General features: G+C 53.8%; 6 protein-coding genes across 6 annotated transcripts; 2 read left to right on the plus strand and 4 right to left on the minus strand.

Moving 5' to 3' along the window:
- Nucleotides 1-1,854: 1,854 nt before the first annotated feature.
- Nucleotides 1,855-2,211, minus strand: MRS44_010650 (uncharacterized protein; the record flags this gene model as incomplete). The annotated part of the gene is made up of 1 exon (XM_065620192.1): nucleotides 1,855-2,211. One exon carries the CDS (start codon nucleotides 2,209-2,211, stop codon nucleotides 1,855-1,857), a length of 357 nt encoding a protein of 118 aa, XP_065476381.1.
- A 2,295-nt stretch (nucleotides 2,212-4,506) lies between these two features.
- Nucleotides 4,507-5,964, plus strand: MRS44_010651 (uncharacterized protein; the record flags this gene model as incomplete). Its single annotated transcript, XM_046284527.2, has 1 exon — nucleotides 4,507-5,964. The coding sequence occupies one exon, from the start codon at nucleotides 4,507-4,509 to the stop codon at nucleotides 5,962-5,964; it is 1,458 nt and encodes a 485-aa protein (XP_046128320.2).
- A 2,153-nt stretch (nucleotides 5,965-8,117) lies between these two features.
- MRS44_010652 (uncharacterized protein) lies at nucleotides 8,118-8,601 on the minus strand (the record flags this gene model as incomplete). Its single annotated transcript, XM_046281511.1, has 3 exons — nucleotides 8,118-8,222; nucleotides 8,374-8,498; nucleotides 8,571-8,601. The coding sequence occupies 3 exons, from the start codon at nucleotides 8,599-8,601 to the stop codon at nucleotides 8,118-8,120; spliced, it is 261 nt and encodes an 86-aa protein (XP_046128317.1).
- Nucleotides 8,602-9,782: 1,181 nt separating this feature from the next.
- Nucleotides 9,783-11,767, minus strand: MRS44_010653 (uncharacterized protein; the record flags this gene model as incomplete). The annotated part of the gene is made up of 5 exons (XM_046281510.2): nucleotides 9,783-10,130; nucleotides 10,189-10,310; nucleotides 10,382-10,868; nucleotides 10,921-11,393; nucleotides 11,449-11,767. 5 exons carry the CDS (start codon nucleotides 11,765-11,767, stop codon nucleotides 9,783-9,785), a joined length of 1,749 nt encoding a protein of 582 aa, XP_046128316.2.
- A 1,955-nt stretch (nucleotides 11,768-13,722) lies between these two features.
- On the plus strand, nucleotides 13,723-14,451 carry MRS44_010654 (uncharacterized protein; the record flags this gene model as incomplete). Its single annotated transcript, XM_046284524.2, has 1 exon — nucleotides 13,723-14,451. The coding sequence occupies one exon, from the start codon at nucleotides 13,723-13,725 to the stop codon at nucleotides 14,449-14,451; it is 729 nt and encodes a 242-aa protein (XP_046128315.1).
- A 196-nt stretch (nucleotides 14,452-14,647) lies between these two features.
- MRS44_010655 (uncharacterized protein) lies at nucleotides 14,648-16,018 on the minus strand (the record flags this gene model as incomplete). The annotated part of the gene is made up of 1 exon (XM_046284523.2): nucleotides 14,648-16,018. One exon carries the CDS (start codon nucleotides 16,016-16,018, stop codon nucleotides 14,648-14,650), a length of 1,371 nt encoding a protein of 456 aa, XP_046128314.2.
- Between the last annotated feature and the right edge of the window lie 1,814 nt (nucleotides 16,019-17,832).

Here is a 17,832-nt window from a genome sequence, read left to right on the forward strand (position 1 = left end):
CTGGCAGCTCCCGGCTGCAAGTGGTGGACCACTTAGACTCGCATTAACACCATATCAGCCGAAGAACAGAGCTTCATGCCATGGCAATATTGTGCACAGAAGAACAATGTAGAAAGGGAATCATTCGGCGGCCGCGGGTCGTCGATCGATATGCTCTCCCGTTGTGTATGGCGGGAGTTGCTCCTGTCGTTGGCATCAAATGTCAGTCTCCTCAAAGGCGAAGTTTGCATAGCATTGATCCTCAGAACGAGATATCAAACTTCACCGTGTCTTGAAACTGCTGTGAGATCTTGTGCCTGGTCAAAGATGTAGGCAACAACGTTGGGAAAAGGAGAGGGGGCTGAACGGGGTGAACAATGAGTAGGAGAAGAGAAGTCCTGCCCCATACAAGAGGTGTATGCCCACAGATGCTTGGGCGGACCACGAGAAAATTGACCTGTGGAGGCCTCATACTTCGTGGGTTGACTCAACCCTCGCGGCAAAATTCCTGCCCCCAGGGCAAACTCTTACTCACGTTCTTTCAGCCGTACAGATCCCCACGATGCTGCCCCAACATGCCATGAACTGATCAAAGAACGTTACGATAGTTCGACGAGTTTCACAGCCGGTCGCTGCCGGCTTGGAGCCTGAAACCCCAAGGTTCGGATTTCCGATAGTAGCGCATCTCGATGCCCAAGACAGAGCCTCAAGAGTCTATTCCTCGTATGGAAGGTCGTTCCTCGATGCACCCAGGCCTTACCGGCGCCCACCGTCCCGGCGGCAGTCAGAAGTGGTTCCCGGATGGTACGCCGAAGCGCCAGGAGAGTATAAGAGAATGACATCTGGATGTGACGGTTTGACAAGCAGCCAACAGTCAGCGAATTCCCACACTGAAATGTTATCTATATGGAGCCAGGAATAGCCAAGATCCCCATCGAGACGAGTCAAGGGCAAGTGGGTAATCAGCCGGAACGAGCCTCTCCTCCATGGCCCATCACGGTGTATACCCGGGGCCCCTTTGGACCCTTGAGACCCTCACAATGTTACAAATCTATGCAGATGTACAAGGCTTCCCCGGTGCATAAGGAGACCTCGAGTCGGGGAAAGGGATGAATTGTACGTAATGAAAGTCGTTGTAGCGGAGACTCTTGGAGGCGGAGTTTGAGGGGAATGATGAGGGCATCGAGGATAACGGCGGCTGATGAGAATTGCAACCGGAAGTCGCCCGTGCCATGCAGAAACAAAGGTGATGAACCCATGAAAGTGACTCCAGAATATTGACACGGCCCCCTGGCCGATCGAAAGGGACGGACAGCCGAACGATATTGTTGACGCGGTGGTTATTGTGCAAACCTTATTGGCGTTGAGATGTAAGAAATGAGGAGATCGTGACCAACGATCCATGACACGAATCCTCGAGAGCGGAGTCGCAAGCCAAGCGTAGACACGTTCATGCACAAAATACCGCAGCTTGGTATTGTTTGAACAAGGTCATGCCTGTGCCCATCGTTCGCAAGGGGTTCCCTTCAGGCCCGGGTGCCGTGATGCTCGGGCTCCGTCTCTGCAGGAGGTTGTTCTTTCACATTACCAACATCGCCAATCACTTACATGCCGTGAAGATTGGGATCCGGCAGCTTCTTCTTTCGAAACCAGGCATCAAGATCCAGGGGGGAGGGGGAGCAGCAGACGGGATTTCTCGGACAGGCCCGAATGGGATGCCGGCAATGTCCCTGTCGTGGCAGTCAAGCGGTACTAGTAGAGATTGACGGGTGACGCTGCTGATCCAGGTGAGGCGGTAGGAGAAGCTTGCCTGAACGGGAGGTGCAGCGCTTGGCTCCAGATATTAGGTGGCCCTCGTGCGGCTCTACTGCCAGGTCAAGGCTCATAGTCAAAGGCGGCTAGAATAGGTAACAACTGGTCGACAGGGCGGAAGGGCGCGGGTCCAGCAGGGCGCGGGAGACTGCCGTCGGGTGGCACCACGGCCATCTGGCCGATGCTCCAGGTCAACGGTAGTATGATGATGAGCGGCATCACCGTGGCCGCACGGGACATTTCCGGGCCGGTACCCATCGGCCACGTCTCTTCCTCTCGGGCTTCCAGAGGAATGTCTAGAAACGTAATATCTGGGGATTCTTGGTCGGGCGTAAAAGCCAAGAGAATGAGTCTCACGGGGAAGTCTGGAGTCCCCTGATTGTTGAGAGCGATCGCCGGGGGAGAGCAAGCGTGTCCCATGGGGACTACGGGTCGTTGTACGTAACAAGAGGGCTCCAAGAGGATGTCTGTCGCTTCTCGTAAAATGGCATCGCCGTGTGTGGTCGCGAGGAGGGAGAGCGCGAGACCCGGTGAGGTGCTGATGCTCGAGGATGATGCTGTGCCAAGCAACTCAAGCTTGGGTAACCTTGGTGATCCCCATCAAAAAGCTCGTAGAACCCACCGCGGCAAAACCAAAACGAGGAATAAAAGGTGAGGAGCAGAGTCAAGTTATCTTGGCATTCTGGGGCTCTCTTTTAAGAGGGAGCGAGTCGGACAGTGCCCGGCTCCGTCTCACCTTTTTCGGGCCCGTTAATTGCCTCAGGAGGCAGTCTCTTTCTTCTAGAAGACGACTAGAAGGCGTGTGACTGGGGCACTGCGAGCTGGAAAACAGGAGAATGTGGAAACGCGCAGGGAGCAGGGGTGTTGCAGGGGCGCTTCATGACGGATGTGGCTCTGTCAGTGACTCTAAAGACGCATCAAACTAAAACAAAGTGCGTTGGCGTGCAATTAAGCGTGGCAACATGCCATTGTCCATGCAAAAGGGAATGGTGATTTCTTCAAGATGTCACGGGCAAAACAAAGACGTACGAAGGGAAATATTCGGACTTTCATCAGCCCATGTGCACATGGCTCTTCAAGATACACGTGACATGAACCTTGATCCCGACTTGAACGCGGCAGGCTTGGCTGTCTTCTCCAATTCTCCAAACCGGAAGGCGCCCCTGCTACCCACACCCACCCACCACGGATGGATCTCACAGCGGCAACGACTCGCACAGATCTGGGATTGGGATTATCCATCATGCGTCTTATTGATGAATCACGCCTCTTCTCCTTCATCAACCCTTCATCCATGCAGACCGAGTCGACGCACATGTTCGCTTCTACCCGGCGCCGCGGTATGGGAGTAGCGCAGTGGTCTGCTGTTGAACAGAGAAGACGAACAAGAGCAAACCAACCTCCATGACCGCCTCCACTCTAGGGCGTGTTTGAACAAGAGATCTCCACCCGACACCTCGGTTCTCCGTCCTCGGTCTAGTCCCTGTCTGGGTTCGCCGTCAGCCTCGAATCAGAGCGAGCTAGCGTTTGTTCCAACGACAGAGCCGCGGCGGCGCTTGGAATGGAACCCTGCTCCAGTCAACAGCCAAGCATTGAGGTTCATGTCGCATTTTGTGGTTCCCTTTTGCTTTTTGCCTCACTGATTGTTGGTCCATCTACTCTAGTCACCATCTCTCATCGTCATTATACATGAGAAGCAATTGGGGGTTTCTGTCTTGACATTTCAGCCTATATCTCGAAACTCTCGACCGTGTTGGTGATCCCCTCATCATGGACAACTCAGACAACGCAAATCACTCACAAAAACCCTCGGATCCGCTCATCCAAACCGGCCCGGGCGAGCAGCCCAAGGATGACGGCCGGACCGGACCAAGCAGATGTCCAAGACGGCTTCACAATACGTAACATGACGGCTTCTGGAACCGAATAGCGTGTTCCATCCCCCACGGGCCATTGATGCTTGTCCTGCTTGGCCCCCCATGGAGAAGGGCGTCATGATCCCTTCACCTTTCCGCCGCTGGCCCAATGGGCTCCCCCATTGGATCCTGACGTGATTCTTCTCCATCTCCTCTCCTCCCCTCTCCTCCCATCCCTGTCCCTCGGAAGCTTGCCTCCCCCATCTCCAACTCATGGAGCCCCAGGGTTTTCCGCGTTCTAACCCTCCCCAGCACGCGTCCCTTCGCCTCGATACACCTCCGCCCGGAGCCCCGATATCCTCTCTGGCACCGCAGTCTCCGCTCCCCGTTGTGCTCGCTCCACCATGGGGAGATTGGCCTTCGCAAATGCCTCCGCCCCATTAGCAATGACCTAGTCAGCCGATTAGGGCAATAGAGAGGAAGGGCCCGTAGCTCCAACGGGTTTGCCGCCGCTGCAAGAGGACGGTGGACCAAGGATCATGGTAGCTTGACGAGGGAACGCCGAGCTCCTCAGCATCTTGTCCGACTCTTAGTCCCTTCTTCCCTGTTGCCCTCACTCTTGCTAGACTTGTATATATTCTCTCTCGTCTCTGCCCTCATATTGCTGCTTCACTCCTCTCAGCTTCTTCCTTCTCATCCCTCAACTGGAATCACTCCCTCTCCTCCATCAACTCTATACACTCTCTCAAGCGCCGTACATACTCATCACACCCAATCGAAACATATAGACCTCGCACATCCATCATACATAGAGAGCATCTTTATACACGACGCCTCACGGCACCACCATTAGCCCATCATGACTGCTTACACGCAAGACGCCACCAACGCCATCTACCCTTCTGATCAGGGCAACGACTCGAGCAAGACCAACAGCAAGGAAAAGGTTGGCCATGAGAGCGGCCACGAGCTCGACCTCAAGTCAGAGAGAAACGTCCCCGTCGACAATGGCTTCGGCGGTGGCGAAGGCGGCAAGAACTTCCGCAACATGACCAAATGGGACACGACCTTTGCCCTCCTGACCAACCAGGTCGGTCTCGGTGTCCTGTCTCTTCCCGGTGTCCTCAAGGTGATGGGCATTGTTCCTGGTATCATCGCCATCATTGGCATTGGTCTTCTGTCCTGGTATACCGCCTATGTCCTCAAGCAATTCTATGCTCGTCACCAACATGTCGTCAACGTTGTTGATATGACCCGGGTTGTCGGCGGCAAGAGCCTCGAGATCACTGCGGGCATCGGTCTGCTTATCCAGGTCATCATGACTGCCGCCTCTGCCAGTGTCACTCTCTCCATTGCTTTCAACACCATCTCCAGCCACTCCATCTGCACTGTCGGCTACATTGGCATTGGCTGCCTCTGCTGCTGGGTCCTCTGTGCTCCCCGAACCGCCAAGTTCGTCGCCTGGTCTGGTTACCCATGCTGTGTTTCTATCATCGCTGCTGCTCTCATCGTCATGATCTCTCTGGGCGTCAAGAACCCCGAGGATGCCCCTATCCCCTGGCACAAGGACCTCAAGGTGGTTGGCAACCCTACCTTCCGAGAGGGTCTCAACGCTTGCCTCAAGATCTGCTACGCTTACTCTGGCAACATCAACTTTGTCGGCTACATGGCTGAGATGATTGACCCCGTCAACGACTTTGGCTTTGCTCTGTGCTGGCTCGAGGTTAGCTCCATTGGCTTCTACACCATCGTTGCCATTGCCATCTACTGCCTTGCTGGTGAATACACCGTCTCACCCGCTCTGGGCTCGGCTGCTGCCACCACTGCCAAGGTCGCCTACGGCATCGTGCTCCCCGCCGTCTTCTCTACTGGTCTGGCTTTCGGTCACACTGGCATCAAGTACTGCTACGTCGAGGTCATGAAGTACTTCAAGATCACCCACGAGATGACCACCAACAATGTGCGCTCGTGGTCCATCTGGATGTCCCTCGTGACCATCTTCTGGGTTCTCTGCTTCATCCTGTCCAACGCCATCCCCGTATTCGACTCGATCCTGTCCATTGCCTCGGCCACCACCATCTCATGGTTCACCTTTGGCTTTAGCGCCGTCTTCTGGTTCCACATGAACTGGGACTGCATGTTCAGCAGCCCCAAGCAGATCTGCCTCTTTGCCGTGAACGCCTTCCTGATTGGCATCTCGTTCTTCATGAACGCTGCTGGTCTCTGGTCGTCCATCACTGAGCTCACAGACATCATGGCCAGCGACTCAAGTTCCATCTCTGGTGTGTTTGACTGTGGCAACAATGCCCTCTTCTGAGCAGGTCTCTCCCCCCTGTTACACCCCCTACAATATTTTCCCTTTTCTCGCCAATATTAGAGCATTATTTTGTTTAAAGCCTCACCGTCTTGTGAAAGATACTACGCGCCCCTCAGCACCACAAAAAAGTGACTGCGAGCCGTTCTACCTACCTTGATCATCATGTACATGTCTCATTTCTACCGGGATGCCGGTTAGAAAGTATTATATAAGAGAATTCAAATAGTGGTTCCACATACTCTGCTGTGATCCAACCGTGAAGTGATGCTTGTGTTATAGAATCCACATGGTGGTTCCTCAAGATCCTCATGAGCAGGACTACTGGTCACCGGGGATCCCGTAAAGCATGAGAGGAGCTCTTGGCAGTCTCTTGGCAGATTCTTGGCACTCGTCTGAAGAGGTTGGCCACGGACCAAGGCAGCATATCCACAAACCGGCCGAAGGTCATGGTCGGGCCGGGCGTCATCCCCCTTGGTCGGGTGGTCAAGGCATGCCGAACGAGGCTCTTGAACCGGCAGATGTGGAACCGTCGTTGGATAAAAGTTTGCTAATGCCGGCTGTTGGCATCATGCAATCTTGATGGATCGGGGACTTCCCAGGGTGAAGGGGACCTGGCGGGGTGGATCTCATCTGATAATATCACGTTGTGTGGCTCGACTCGCTAGTCATGGTTTTTCAACCAGGGCCCACGCGCGCGACGGCGCCAAGCCACCCGCTCGGCTGCGGGACATGCATAGAAGTTTGCTGGAACGACCTGAATGCGGCTCTTTGTCCTTGCGAGCAGGGGCCGGGAGCCGCAGAGGTTGTAAACATGGTACGTAAGGCTGGGGCGGGATGCGGACCAGTAGCCGACGAGAGTGATCCTCCCAAGGCGTCTTTCCAGGCAGGCAGAGAAACTCGGGTAGGCCGGAGTCATGTCATTGTGAATAAACGCAATGTCTTGGCCGTGCTCATGATTCGGACTGTTGATCAAGTGCGTGAGTGACGAAAAGGCAAAAGAGTAAGGGAAAACGTAGAGGACAGCAGTCTGTTCTGAGCCGACACATTCCGCAGTGTCGATCACGGCGTTTCAAGAAAATTGAACCGCGGCTCCCATTTTAGTGAGATCTTGGCGCGAGAAATAAAAACAAGAAGGAGAACCCGAGAGGAACAAGGGGTGGGAATGACGACGACGGTGTGAAGCACAGGGCATCCGTCAAACCCTGGTAGAACTTTCGAGGCGCCGTGCCGCTTGTTTCCAGCCGCGCTCAGCCTCAGATGAGGCTTGTGTCTGATTATCGGTGTGCAAGGCTTCTTATCGTCGGTCGGGTCGGGCGCTGAGAAGTGCCGAAGCTGCGAGTGAGGCAATCTGTCTGGCGTTGAGGCTCTGCGGCAGCCAACTACCGATGATCAATACCCCTTTTTCAAAAAGAAGTCGGACTGTTGATGGAAGAATCGTCGGGTTCAAGTGTCGCTCGACTTGAGACTGCCCACCATTTTCCCCTTTCCTCTCAAGACGACAGCAGATGGGCCACGTTATATACTTTTTTCTTACTCGTCTCCTCTGGCGCCGCAATATCATGTCGTCTCCGCCCCGGCGTGTTTGGCGTCTCGACGGGACAGGGTTGCTGTCGGCCACCATGACAAGTCAAAACCCATTTGCAGCGTGGTCCTCCGGCCTTGCGACATTGTACAATACATTCTTGCCATACTCACACCTTTTTTTACCTTTACCTGTCCCACTTCCTCCCTTGCCGAGTCCACTATTATCCGGCCCATTTGCACAGTCGGCCCATTGAGACTCTCTCTTTACGTGCCGTGCGGCTCAGATCGAGCATCGCCGGATGAGCCTCATGAGGCTCTGCGGCCCAAACAACAGTTCCCATTAGCACATCGATACCATTCTACACCCGGTCGTTCACGCCATGGAGGATCCGCATCCTTTCTCGTTGCCGTCTCGTTGTGTGTGGAAAGCCGTTTTTCTATTCCGGTCCTCCTCTCAGAAACCAAGCAATGGCTCATTGTATATGTACAATCCCGGCCGGCACCACCACCACCCACGTCCCGGTGACTGACCTCGTGCGTTCTGTGTGTGCCGGTGTGTCACCTCCGTCGTACCGGTTTTTATCACACATCACATCCTACACATCCCAAGTCACACAAGTGTGCGTTGTCTAGTTGCTTCGAGCACCGCCCTTGGCTTCCCTCAACTCGTCCATCTTGGCGACTCGCTTCTTGAACTCGACGTACTGGCACTTTTCGTAGCTGTGTCGCTCATCCTGGTAAAGGGGAAAGGTCTCGGTGTGAGCATCATGTTCTTTTGATATATATCCCGGCAAATGAAATCGACCGTTGCGTTGGGCTCGTTTCGGTGTGGCCGTGGGCGGACTTGGGCTCGGCGGGATGTCATGGAAGAGGGAAAAAGCTTACCGTGCACTTCCAGGGGGCATACCAAGTATCCCTCCTGCACTTGTTGAGAGGGATCAAGAGGTGTGCGCAGCTGTCTCGGTAGGCAATGGGGAGTTTAGCATCGCGCATCTCCTCGCGGGTCGCCTCTGCTCATCGGGTCAGCGGTCGTCTTCGTCGTCGAAAATTAACCCAGGGAATCAATTGGGATCGGTACGTACGCCGCGGCTCAGTAATCGCGTCGGAAGCCATCGTTGCGGGTTCAATTGGGCGCTTCGAGATGGGTGAGGTTGTCTTGAATTGGCTGAGGTCGTGAGATGCTCTCTCGGTTCAAGGTCGGCAGCTGCCGAGTTTGTGCCTTGGAATTCCGGCAGCAACGCGTTTCTATCCAATAGGAGCCCGCGAATTACCACTCCGACTCTACAACACCACCACACTCTCTATCACTTCTATTCACGATAATAATTATCTCAAAGCTCTTCCGTATTTCTTCCTGCAATTACGATCAACTCAGTTCCTCTCCTCCTCTGTTGCGTGTCCTCTAGAGATCTCAACTTGGATCTCAAGTCGATACCGGCACACGGCGGTGGGTCCGGACCGGGCGCCGACTCCGGCCAAGACTTTGGTTTACACTAAGAGAATAAGAGACAACCGGGACCTGGCATGGGTTGAAGGAGATGAGAGGCAAGAGGATCACTCAGGGGGGCATCAAGGCCTTGAAAACTACTGTCAGTGTCTCCTGTCTGTGAGCCTCTTGGAGTTTCTTGGACCTTCTTGGCAACAAAACTACCTGCTCATGTGCTCTGAAGAAAAAAACAGAGGTCACCGGCACCGGCAGGCACACTCAAATCGCAGGAACCGATCTTGAGACGCTTGGACGAGGTTCAAGACCCATCGTATATGCTTAAGAATCTCAAAGCAGTCAAGCCCTCGACCCATTCCAGAAGCTCTCTCCCACGCGGTACCTTGTCGGCACTCTCTTCTCTCACCCGTGTCACCGCTGACCTTCATGACGTGCTCCCAGCTTCCTTGCAGGTTTGGAATGAGAGACCTCATATTGTCGAATAGACGGGACTTGACACCCACGTGGGAAATTTCACATGACCCGACATGTTACAAAGTCGTGGGCGGACCTGGCGTGGTTTTTCTCAACATGTTACTCTCGTCAGCAAACCCATGATCCTAGGGAGGGACTCCACTGTTGGGCGACAAACTCTCTTATGGACCCAGCTCGTGTATACTTGGGCTGACAAAGGGCCGGGCCACGATCTGTGAGGATACTCGTGGGATTTTGGCGACTCAAGGGGCAAGATTATTCATGACCCCGTTTTGCCTGATTCATTCAGCAGCATACATCACGATCACATCGCCAACTGTTGTATAGCTGATGATTTATAGAAAAGTAACACCCTTCTCTAGAACACGAGACGGCATCAGGTCCAGTGATGCCACTCGAGGCCGTGTCGATACTGGTAACCTACCTGTGGTCCCTCGGCATCGATCAGATACCCGTCCTCGCAACGGTCGAAGCTAACCTTGACCTGCTGCTCGTAAAACCCATCAAACTTGTCCTCCAGGGCGTCCTTCAAGCTCGCTACGTCGCCATCTGGATGGAGGACCTTCCAGGGCTCGATACACGACTCTCCTTTGCACGACTTGAGAACCAGCATCAGAGCGTCAAGTCGGTCTATGACCTGACGTGTACTCTTTCCTAGAAGTGACACGCCTGCAGTCACGTCACCGCCCTCAGGGAAGAGGTTGTGCAGCTGTCCTGGATCCGCCTGTGGAGTTTATCAGCCTCAACTCCAGACCTCAACGAGACTTTCCTGCCAGACATACCTTGAGATCGTAGAGCTCGTGCTCATTGCTGCACCACGCCGAGTAGTATAGATCATAGTCCTCATGTGCTATCCTAACCCCCTTGTACGTGTTATTGGGCATGAGAATCTGCCCCTTTCCATCTGTGATGATCTCGTCAGTGGCCGGAAACGACGGGGAAAGGGGGGCTGAGGGGGAGAGGAGCCAAGCATACCAAAACCGCCGATCTCTCCCTCGGCGAGAGCTATCCCCCAATACTCGACGGCGACGTGCTCGTGGCGCCTGGTCCCCGGGCCGGGCAGCACCGGGATGGGCGTCCCGTCAAAGTCACTGCGGAGACGCGCACCAGCGAGCTTGAGCAGCGTCGGGGCGAGGTCGATGTGAGTCGTCACGGCCGTCTCCACGGCGCCAGCGGCAACGCCTGGGCCCCGGACGAAAAGGGGCACGCGAATGTCCTCGTCGAAGCCACACTCCTTGCCGGGAGGCAGCCTGTGCTGGCCAAGGTGGAACCCGTTGTCGGAGCTGTACACGACGTACGTGTCGTCGAGGAGCCCGGCTGAGTCCAGCTGGTGGATGACCTGCTCCACGATCTCGTCGACTCCCTGCAGAGCCTGGAGGCGAGCGCGGTAGTAGTCGTCCAGGTACGAGACGGCCGTCTCGTTGAGCTGGGACAACTGGCGGATCCAGCTCACACCGCTGGGCTTAGGGAAATATGAGCAGGTTTTCTTACACTAAAGTTGAGAGATCACATACCGAGTCTGGGTTAAAGTTGGCCGTTCGAGGGATCTGAACTCCTTCAAAGAGGTGGGAGTGTCTCTCGGCCGGGATCGGGATGGTCATGGTTGGAGGACCACTGCCCCGGTTGACATCAATATTCGAATGCGGTGCGACAGGGGCAATGGCGACAAAGAAGGGCTTGTCTGAATTAATCGCCTCTTCAAGCAGGTCGTGTGCATACTCGGAAATCAGGTCCAAAGTGTGAGTTCCATGATGCTGAACCGGGGGCTCATTGTTACGCTGGTAGATGGGGTTCAGGTACGAGTACGTGCCCGGATCGAGCAGAAAGTTTGTTCCCGTCCATCCAGCGGGGAAAGGTGAGTTGTAGTTGTTGATTGTGTGTGCGTTGAATAGCTTTCCTGTGTAGTATGTGTTGTATCCGGCTTCCTGTAGCCAGATGGGGAGGTAGTTTTCATTGAGGCCTTGAGAGACAAACTTGGGGAACCCGCCTACAAAGTCAATAACCCTATACTTCCAATCTGCACGAGTTCAGTGGCGACTTACCATAGGGTGGGCTCACGTCTGTGACATTGGTGTTATGCGGCTGCTTCCCCGTCCACAGCGAAACACGCGAAGGACAACAAATAGCCGTAGTCGTAAAGTGATTGACAAACGAGGTTCCCTTGTCTATGACGTGCTTGTTCAGACGCGGCATGTAAGCCACCGAGTCGAGGACCGCATCTTGGTCGTCGGTGAGGATGAAGACAATGTTCTTTTTGGGCGCGTTGTCGAGGACTATCTGGTCTTGCTGGGCAAGTGCTGTTTCCGAGAGGAGGAGTGAGCTGGCTAGGCAGATTGGCTTTAGCCAGGTTGAGTACCGCATGTTGGGTGGTGTTGCGGTTGTTTGTCGGTGTTCCTATTGGTGTTGTTGCTTTTGTTGTTGTTGAACCAAATACCTTCAGCTCAGTTGCTTCTCTGCAGCAACTCAATCACCTCAGCCGTTGCTAAACCCTTTCAACCACTCAAGAATGAACTCAACACAGTAAATCTTCCCTCTCTATAGATTCTCAACGATTGAATTTATTTAAAGACGTCTCGGCTCATCGCAAAATTCCCATGAGGCTTTTGATGTCGCGCAATCCAGGGCTCCCGATTGCGTCAATGTTAGCGTCTCTGCGTGAGGTGTCACCGAATTACTAACAGTGCCGTTGCATGGGTCAGGCGGAGTCTCGCAAATACCCCCACAATCCCGAAAGGCGGGAGATGCATAGTTTCGTTTTTAGATGATATTATCGAGAGAATTGTGTCACTAAATACGAATGTGTACTAACATGACACATGTTCTGTGCGACTCCGTGTTCAATGATGTGAATTGCTTCGGCAAGCGAGGTAGGTGCTTCCGTGCCATGATGATGTGCTTGACTTGATCACAGTCGTCTAGGCAATTTGAAGTCGGTAATTAAAGAAAGTACCCAGAGGAATGAACCTAAACCTCTAATACAGAAACAGGTAATTCGACCTCTGCCTTGAAAGTGAGGGCGTGGTTATTCAGAACTAAACACTGCTCTGCGCACTCAGAGAGTACTCGGCCGTGCTCAACATTGACAGGAGATGATAAATTGGCAAGACAAGAAGGCGGTCGATCCAAGACTCATCTCACTCGTGCCATAATTAATTCCCAAAGACTGGCAGCTTCTCTCCGGAGAGTATGGTGTTTGCATCCTCCACAGCAATGACTATTCTACCCAGGTAGATCAATCAGAAGTCAAGTCTCGGGGCCTAACGCAGGAACCAACGTGTCCGTCAGTCACGTCAAGATTCCATTGGCTCTTAAGTACGGGGGCCTCAAGCTGAATCTGGAGCTCAGTGGCTCCATCTGGAGATCCGATCTCCCTCAGACAGTGATAGCCGCTGATCACAGTCTCAAGAGTGTTCGGATGCCTATGAGTGAAGTAGACCTGTCTGTATTCAATACTTTTTGTGGCCATGACAATTGCAATACCCCTTCCAACATGTTTCACCCTACTTCTTGAAACGATATCGATGTTGTTGTCTGCAGGTGGTTGTCGATGAAGAAAAGGTGACCCAGCGTTGAAACATCCTCCATATGTCAATCACCCACGGGTACCAATACGCACTATCAGAATAAGCATCACTGCAACTCTACAGGTTAAGCATATCTCACCTCTCAAACAAGGTTATGACTCAGTCTGTTCAAATCCAGGGTCCAAAACGTCTTCTGTACGTTTGCCACACAGCATGAACCCCCAAGACCGCCTCTCCCGACAAGCCACATCAAATCCTCCCACACACAATGAACAAAAACTGCAACATGAATCACTTCAATTCCTCTTTTGTATAGCCTTGGATCTCTTCCTTTCCTCTCGTTGGTGGCTTCCCCTGTCGTTTCGAATACGACCAGAAATGATTGGCTCTCGTGCTCCCAAGGTCAAACACCACCGCACCCAAGACTGTAACCACAGCCGCAATTGGGACTGATGCGGTGAAACGGGTGTTTCTTGCTTCTGGGGTTTTTCTCGTTGGTCGTCATGTGCTTTCGCGACGCGCTCGACGCGGGGGGCTGAGGGCCAGTGGTTGTCGGCGCAACGCAGGCTGTTGAAGTTGTTGACCTAAGATATAAAGACACACAACGACACTTGATCAGAATCAGACAATCTTCTCCAGCGTGTGTTTTTTCAACTATTTATTTACTATATCATCAGCTTGCATTCACTTTGGTTCTTTCGTTTGAACAAATCGTCAACTCGCGCCTCTCACTCATACTACACTCACTCAACACAACACCAACACCAACACTCTTTACTCAACTCATCCATCATGTCCAACATCATCGCCTGGCTGGTCCCGACGGCGCGCAACTCCACAGCCGACAAGGCAACCCACCTCCCCTCCAACATCTCCCGCACCGTCCTCACAACCTCATCTCAAACCCTCACCTCGCGTCTCCCAAACCTACTCGCCAGCCGTCCTCCACGCGCCATCCAACTCACATTCGACGCGGCCCCCAAGCGTCCTGGCTCTTTCGTCCTCGGTACAGACCCAGCATCCTGCGATGTGGTCCTCCCGCCGATGGAAGGCATTGACGCGCGACACTGCGAGCTGAGCTTTGACGCTGAGGGAAGACTTGTGCTCAATGACTTTTCTGAGAGAGGAACGCAGGTCTGGTATGACTGGGAGAGCAACGGCGATCAAACAGACTACACATGGATCCTGAGCTCAGGCTCTCAACACGGATTCCCGAGTACAGTGCAGCGCATCACAGTGGACATCCAAGGCGTGAGGTTCCAGATCGTCGTCAACGACCACTCAGACGACTGGGACGGGTACCACGAAAAGGTGGACGAGTTCCTGCAGCAGCCCGCATGGACCGATGGACTCTCAGCAGGATGGAATAGGGGATCGGTCTCACCGGTTGCGCCGCTGTTCTCGACGGTGCCGCTGTTTCAACATATCTTTGTCAAGGCGTTGGGCGAGGAGCCCGTTGGGGAGGTATACCTTTGGAATCTGGCACGGCCGTGGGAGCCCATGGTGAAGGCGGCGGCTTGATATACCCTTTGAGGGACATTTTTTGGCGTTTCGGGATATCATCTTGTCTATACGAATAGTTTTCTTTGTCTTTGGGTCATGTTTGTAACAAATCTTTCAGCGATAGGAAACGCCTCTCAAGGCTGGTGGTAACAGAGTTCATCATTAAAGCAAGGTATCACAACTCCTGGCTCCTTCTTAGTCCCATCCCATGCTTTTAATCCTCGCTCACCGCCAGCACCTCTCTCTTCTCCTCCTCGTTGTCCTGCGTCTGCTCCTCCTCGTCCACAGCGAAGCGCGTCATACTGAACTCGGGCGCGCGTCTCCTCTGTCGCCTCTGACCGCCCTTCTTGCCCTTGCGCATCTTGGCCGTCTCAGCCTCCTCGGCCACGACGGCCTTCTCACCCTGCTTGTCCAGCATGGTGCCCTCCAGACTGAGGTAGCTGGTCTCGCCGCTAGTGCCGACGTCAAAGTTGCGTATCCGGAAACGGATCTTGCCCTTGATCTTCTCGCCGCTGCCGTCGGCCCAGAAGCCGGTGCTGTGGATCTGGCGAACAACACCGTGGTCATCAGCGGTGATGACTGAGGCCGTCTCTTCGAAGCCCTGGGCCTCGGGGGACTCGTTAGGAACCCACTTCCAGTCAGGTGGAAGCCGACGCGCCTCGATCGATGCGTTGAACTTGCCGAAGCAAACGACGCCAATGTGTCCCTCGGTCTGAAGGTTGACACTACCCTCCATCCAAGCACCGCGACTGGGCACAAAGAGATCGACATCGGCAGTAATCCAACCGAAACCAACAGCGGCCTCATCCTTGGACATGACGGTCGTCGGGGTCTCGTCATCCATGGCCGCACCATTCCTGCCAGGCTTCTCACCAAAGGCGACATTCTTGTAGTCTAGGAGCACACCGCGCAGCGAGGGCACGTACTTGTTCTGGAGGTGCCGTAGGTGCTGGTACTGGCAGTTCGTCACGGGTTGTGCCCAGCCAATGGGGTAGAGAGGCTCGTAGAGTGACACGGTCTGGGTGAAGAAGGGGAATTGAGGGTTCGCGGGGATGTCGGGAGGCTGGTGGATGTTGGACTTGGATTTGGGTCTGGCGGGGATCGCGAAGTCGACGTCCATAGCATCAGGATCGGGCGAGGCATCCTCTTCGGGCTCAGCTGCCTCGGGTTCGGGTTCGGGCTGGTGGTCCTTCTTGTGCTTCTTCTTGTGCTTCTTCTTCTTCTCTCCGTCAGCTACGACAGAGGTGTCGGCCTCCTCGACAGGGGCCGCGACCTCATCGTCATGATGCTTCTTCTTCTTCTTGTGCTTCTTTTCCGACTTGGGCTCTTCCACGGCAGCAGACTCGCTCTCAGCTGGCGCAACAGCCTCCTCGGTGTGCTTATCCTTCTTGCTCTTCTTCTTCTTCCTCTCCGCCTTCAGGTCACCATTGACAACCTCCGGCGCAGGAAGATCTGCTGGTGCGACGCTCTTGGACTTTTTGTGCTTTCGTTCAGTGTCGACTGGTGCGTCTTCCTCTCGCGCGCGTTTCTTTTCCTTCTTGGACTTCTTCTCAGCCTTGGCGGCTGCGTGGTCGATTGGCGCCATTGCGTCGGTGGTTGTCGTGGTGCTGGGAGTCGTCAGGTGTTGCAGACAGTTCCAGTGGGAAATTTTTTAGTCCCGTTTCCTTATCGATTATCGCCGGGCAAGGGTTCACCGAGACCACCGACGCCGGTAGTGGGGCCTCACCGAGGTGAAGTTGAAATGGCCTACCCTATACCCATGACTTGTAAATCCAGTGCATGAGAGTATGCAGAGCAAATGACACCAATGGGCAATGTGTTTGAAGCTTCTCGACGAATGAATGCCTCTCATAGTCTACAGTCGGCCCATTAATCCCTCTTGCTTCCCTCCATGAGTTCATTCTGCGTCATTATAACGACCTGCTGCCAACTTCCTCACCTGTCTTCCACCAAAACTCTCTTACAAGTCTTCACACCAATACATCACATACAGAATTTCCGAACCTATTTACATTAGACATAAAGAACAAACTTGACAGGACACCATAAAACTTCATACCTGCCTACAAGGGGAAAACCACCCAACCCAGCCCAGGACACAATGGCATGATCACGGAGCAACAGCTCAGCGTTGGGGGTCTTCTCTCCAATGACCTGACTCAACGATGAATTTGGGGTAGGAAACTGTACGAATGGCAGTCGTCTAAAGACATCGAGAGCGTCTACGAGGATGGGCTTAGAACCGTGGTCAACACATGCGAGTCGATCACGGAGTCTCCTCGTTCTAGCCCCCAGACTACAGAGACTGACGATGTCGACCAGAGTCTTGTCCCAGTCTACGACCCAAAACACGAGGCCCACATCGAAACAGAGACGATCTCTTCGTCCATCGAGCACAGGCGATCTTGCTTCCCCGGATCGTTACCAGTGGAGTCGATATCCATGAGTTCCCTTGGAGCTTCGGACCGTCCCTTCAAACACCGGATCACTGATCAATCGAGACGATCGTGAACCGGATGCCTCTTTACCCCAGAAATGAAGGCTTAGGGTGACTGCAGATCTTGGTGATGATCTGTAGGGCATACTGGCGGGCGAGTTTGACAGATGACATTGTGTTGGGGAACTCAACATCGGGTAAACGACGAGGGGCAGCGGACATGAACGAAAACTCGGAGAACTGCGAGAGAATTCCGTCGCACGCGTGGAACGGAAAATGAACCGCCCGAGCCTTCGGAGAAGCCATACTGACATGAATCGTCCCACTTGCATGAAGGAGGAATGTTCGTGGATCCGAGACAGAGTTCCAAAGACCATCAACTACTGCCAGAAGCCCAACATGGAAGGTGAACGAAATTCAACTCCGCTCATCGGGGCTGTGGACACGCAATCCACATGGCGAGGGTCTTATCAACCGAGTGTAGTAGTCAGTTCCGCGCGAATATCGTAGGCGAAAAGGCAACTGACTCGAAGCCATCAAGACCGAACGAAGGCAAGGCCATGTGGAGCCTAAACTATCGAGCCTGCATAGTCAAGTTTCCTGCAGAACCGTAACGAAGAACCAAAGCATGGCGTTGTTCTCAATGGCGTATTAGACGGCGCGTGTGACGGCGTCTGTGACGGTCGGTCGAGGTGTAGGCAACGGAATGAATGTGAACAGGCGCGCACACTGGCGAATTCCCGGGAAACAGGAGAATGGAGAGCGTTTGAAACTCTATTTCGACAGAGACTCAGAGTTCTTCTGGAAGACACCAGGAAGGGAGGCAAAACCGTTTGTTTCTGAGGCAACGTCATTGTCAACGTCTGATGGAGGGTTGCCAGCCATGTGGTGATGCGTCAGTTTGGGGCGGTTTCATGTCTATTCTAGTCAATAAAGCCGACTTTTACAGGCTTTGAATCAGA

Source organism: Fusarium solani, assembly GCF_023522795.1.
Source record: "Fusarium solani strain SB1 chromosome Unknown bctg00000006, whole genome shotgun sequence".
In the NCBI taxonomy this organism is placed as follows: Eukaryota; Fungi; Ascomycota; class Sordariomycetes; order Hypocreales; family Nectriaceae; genus Fusarium; species Fusarium solani.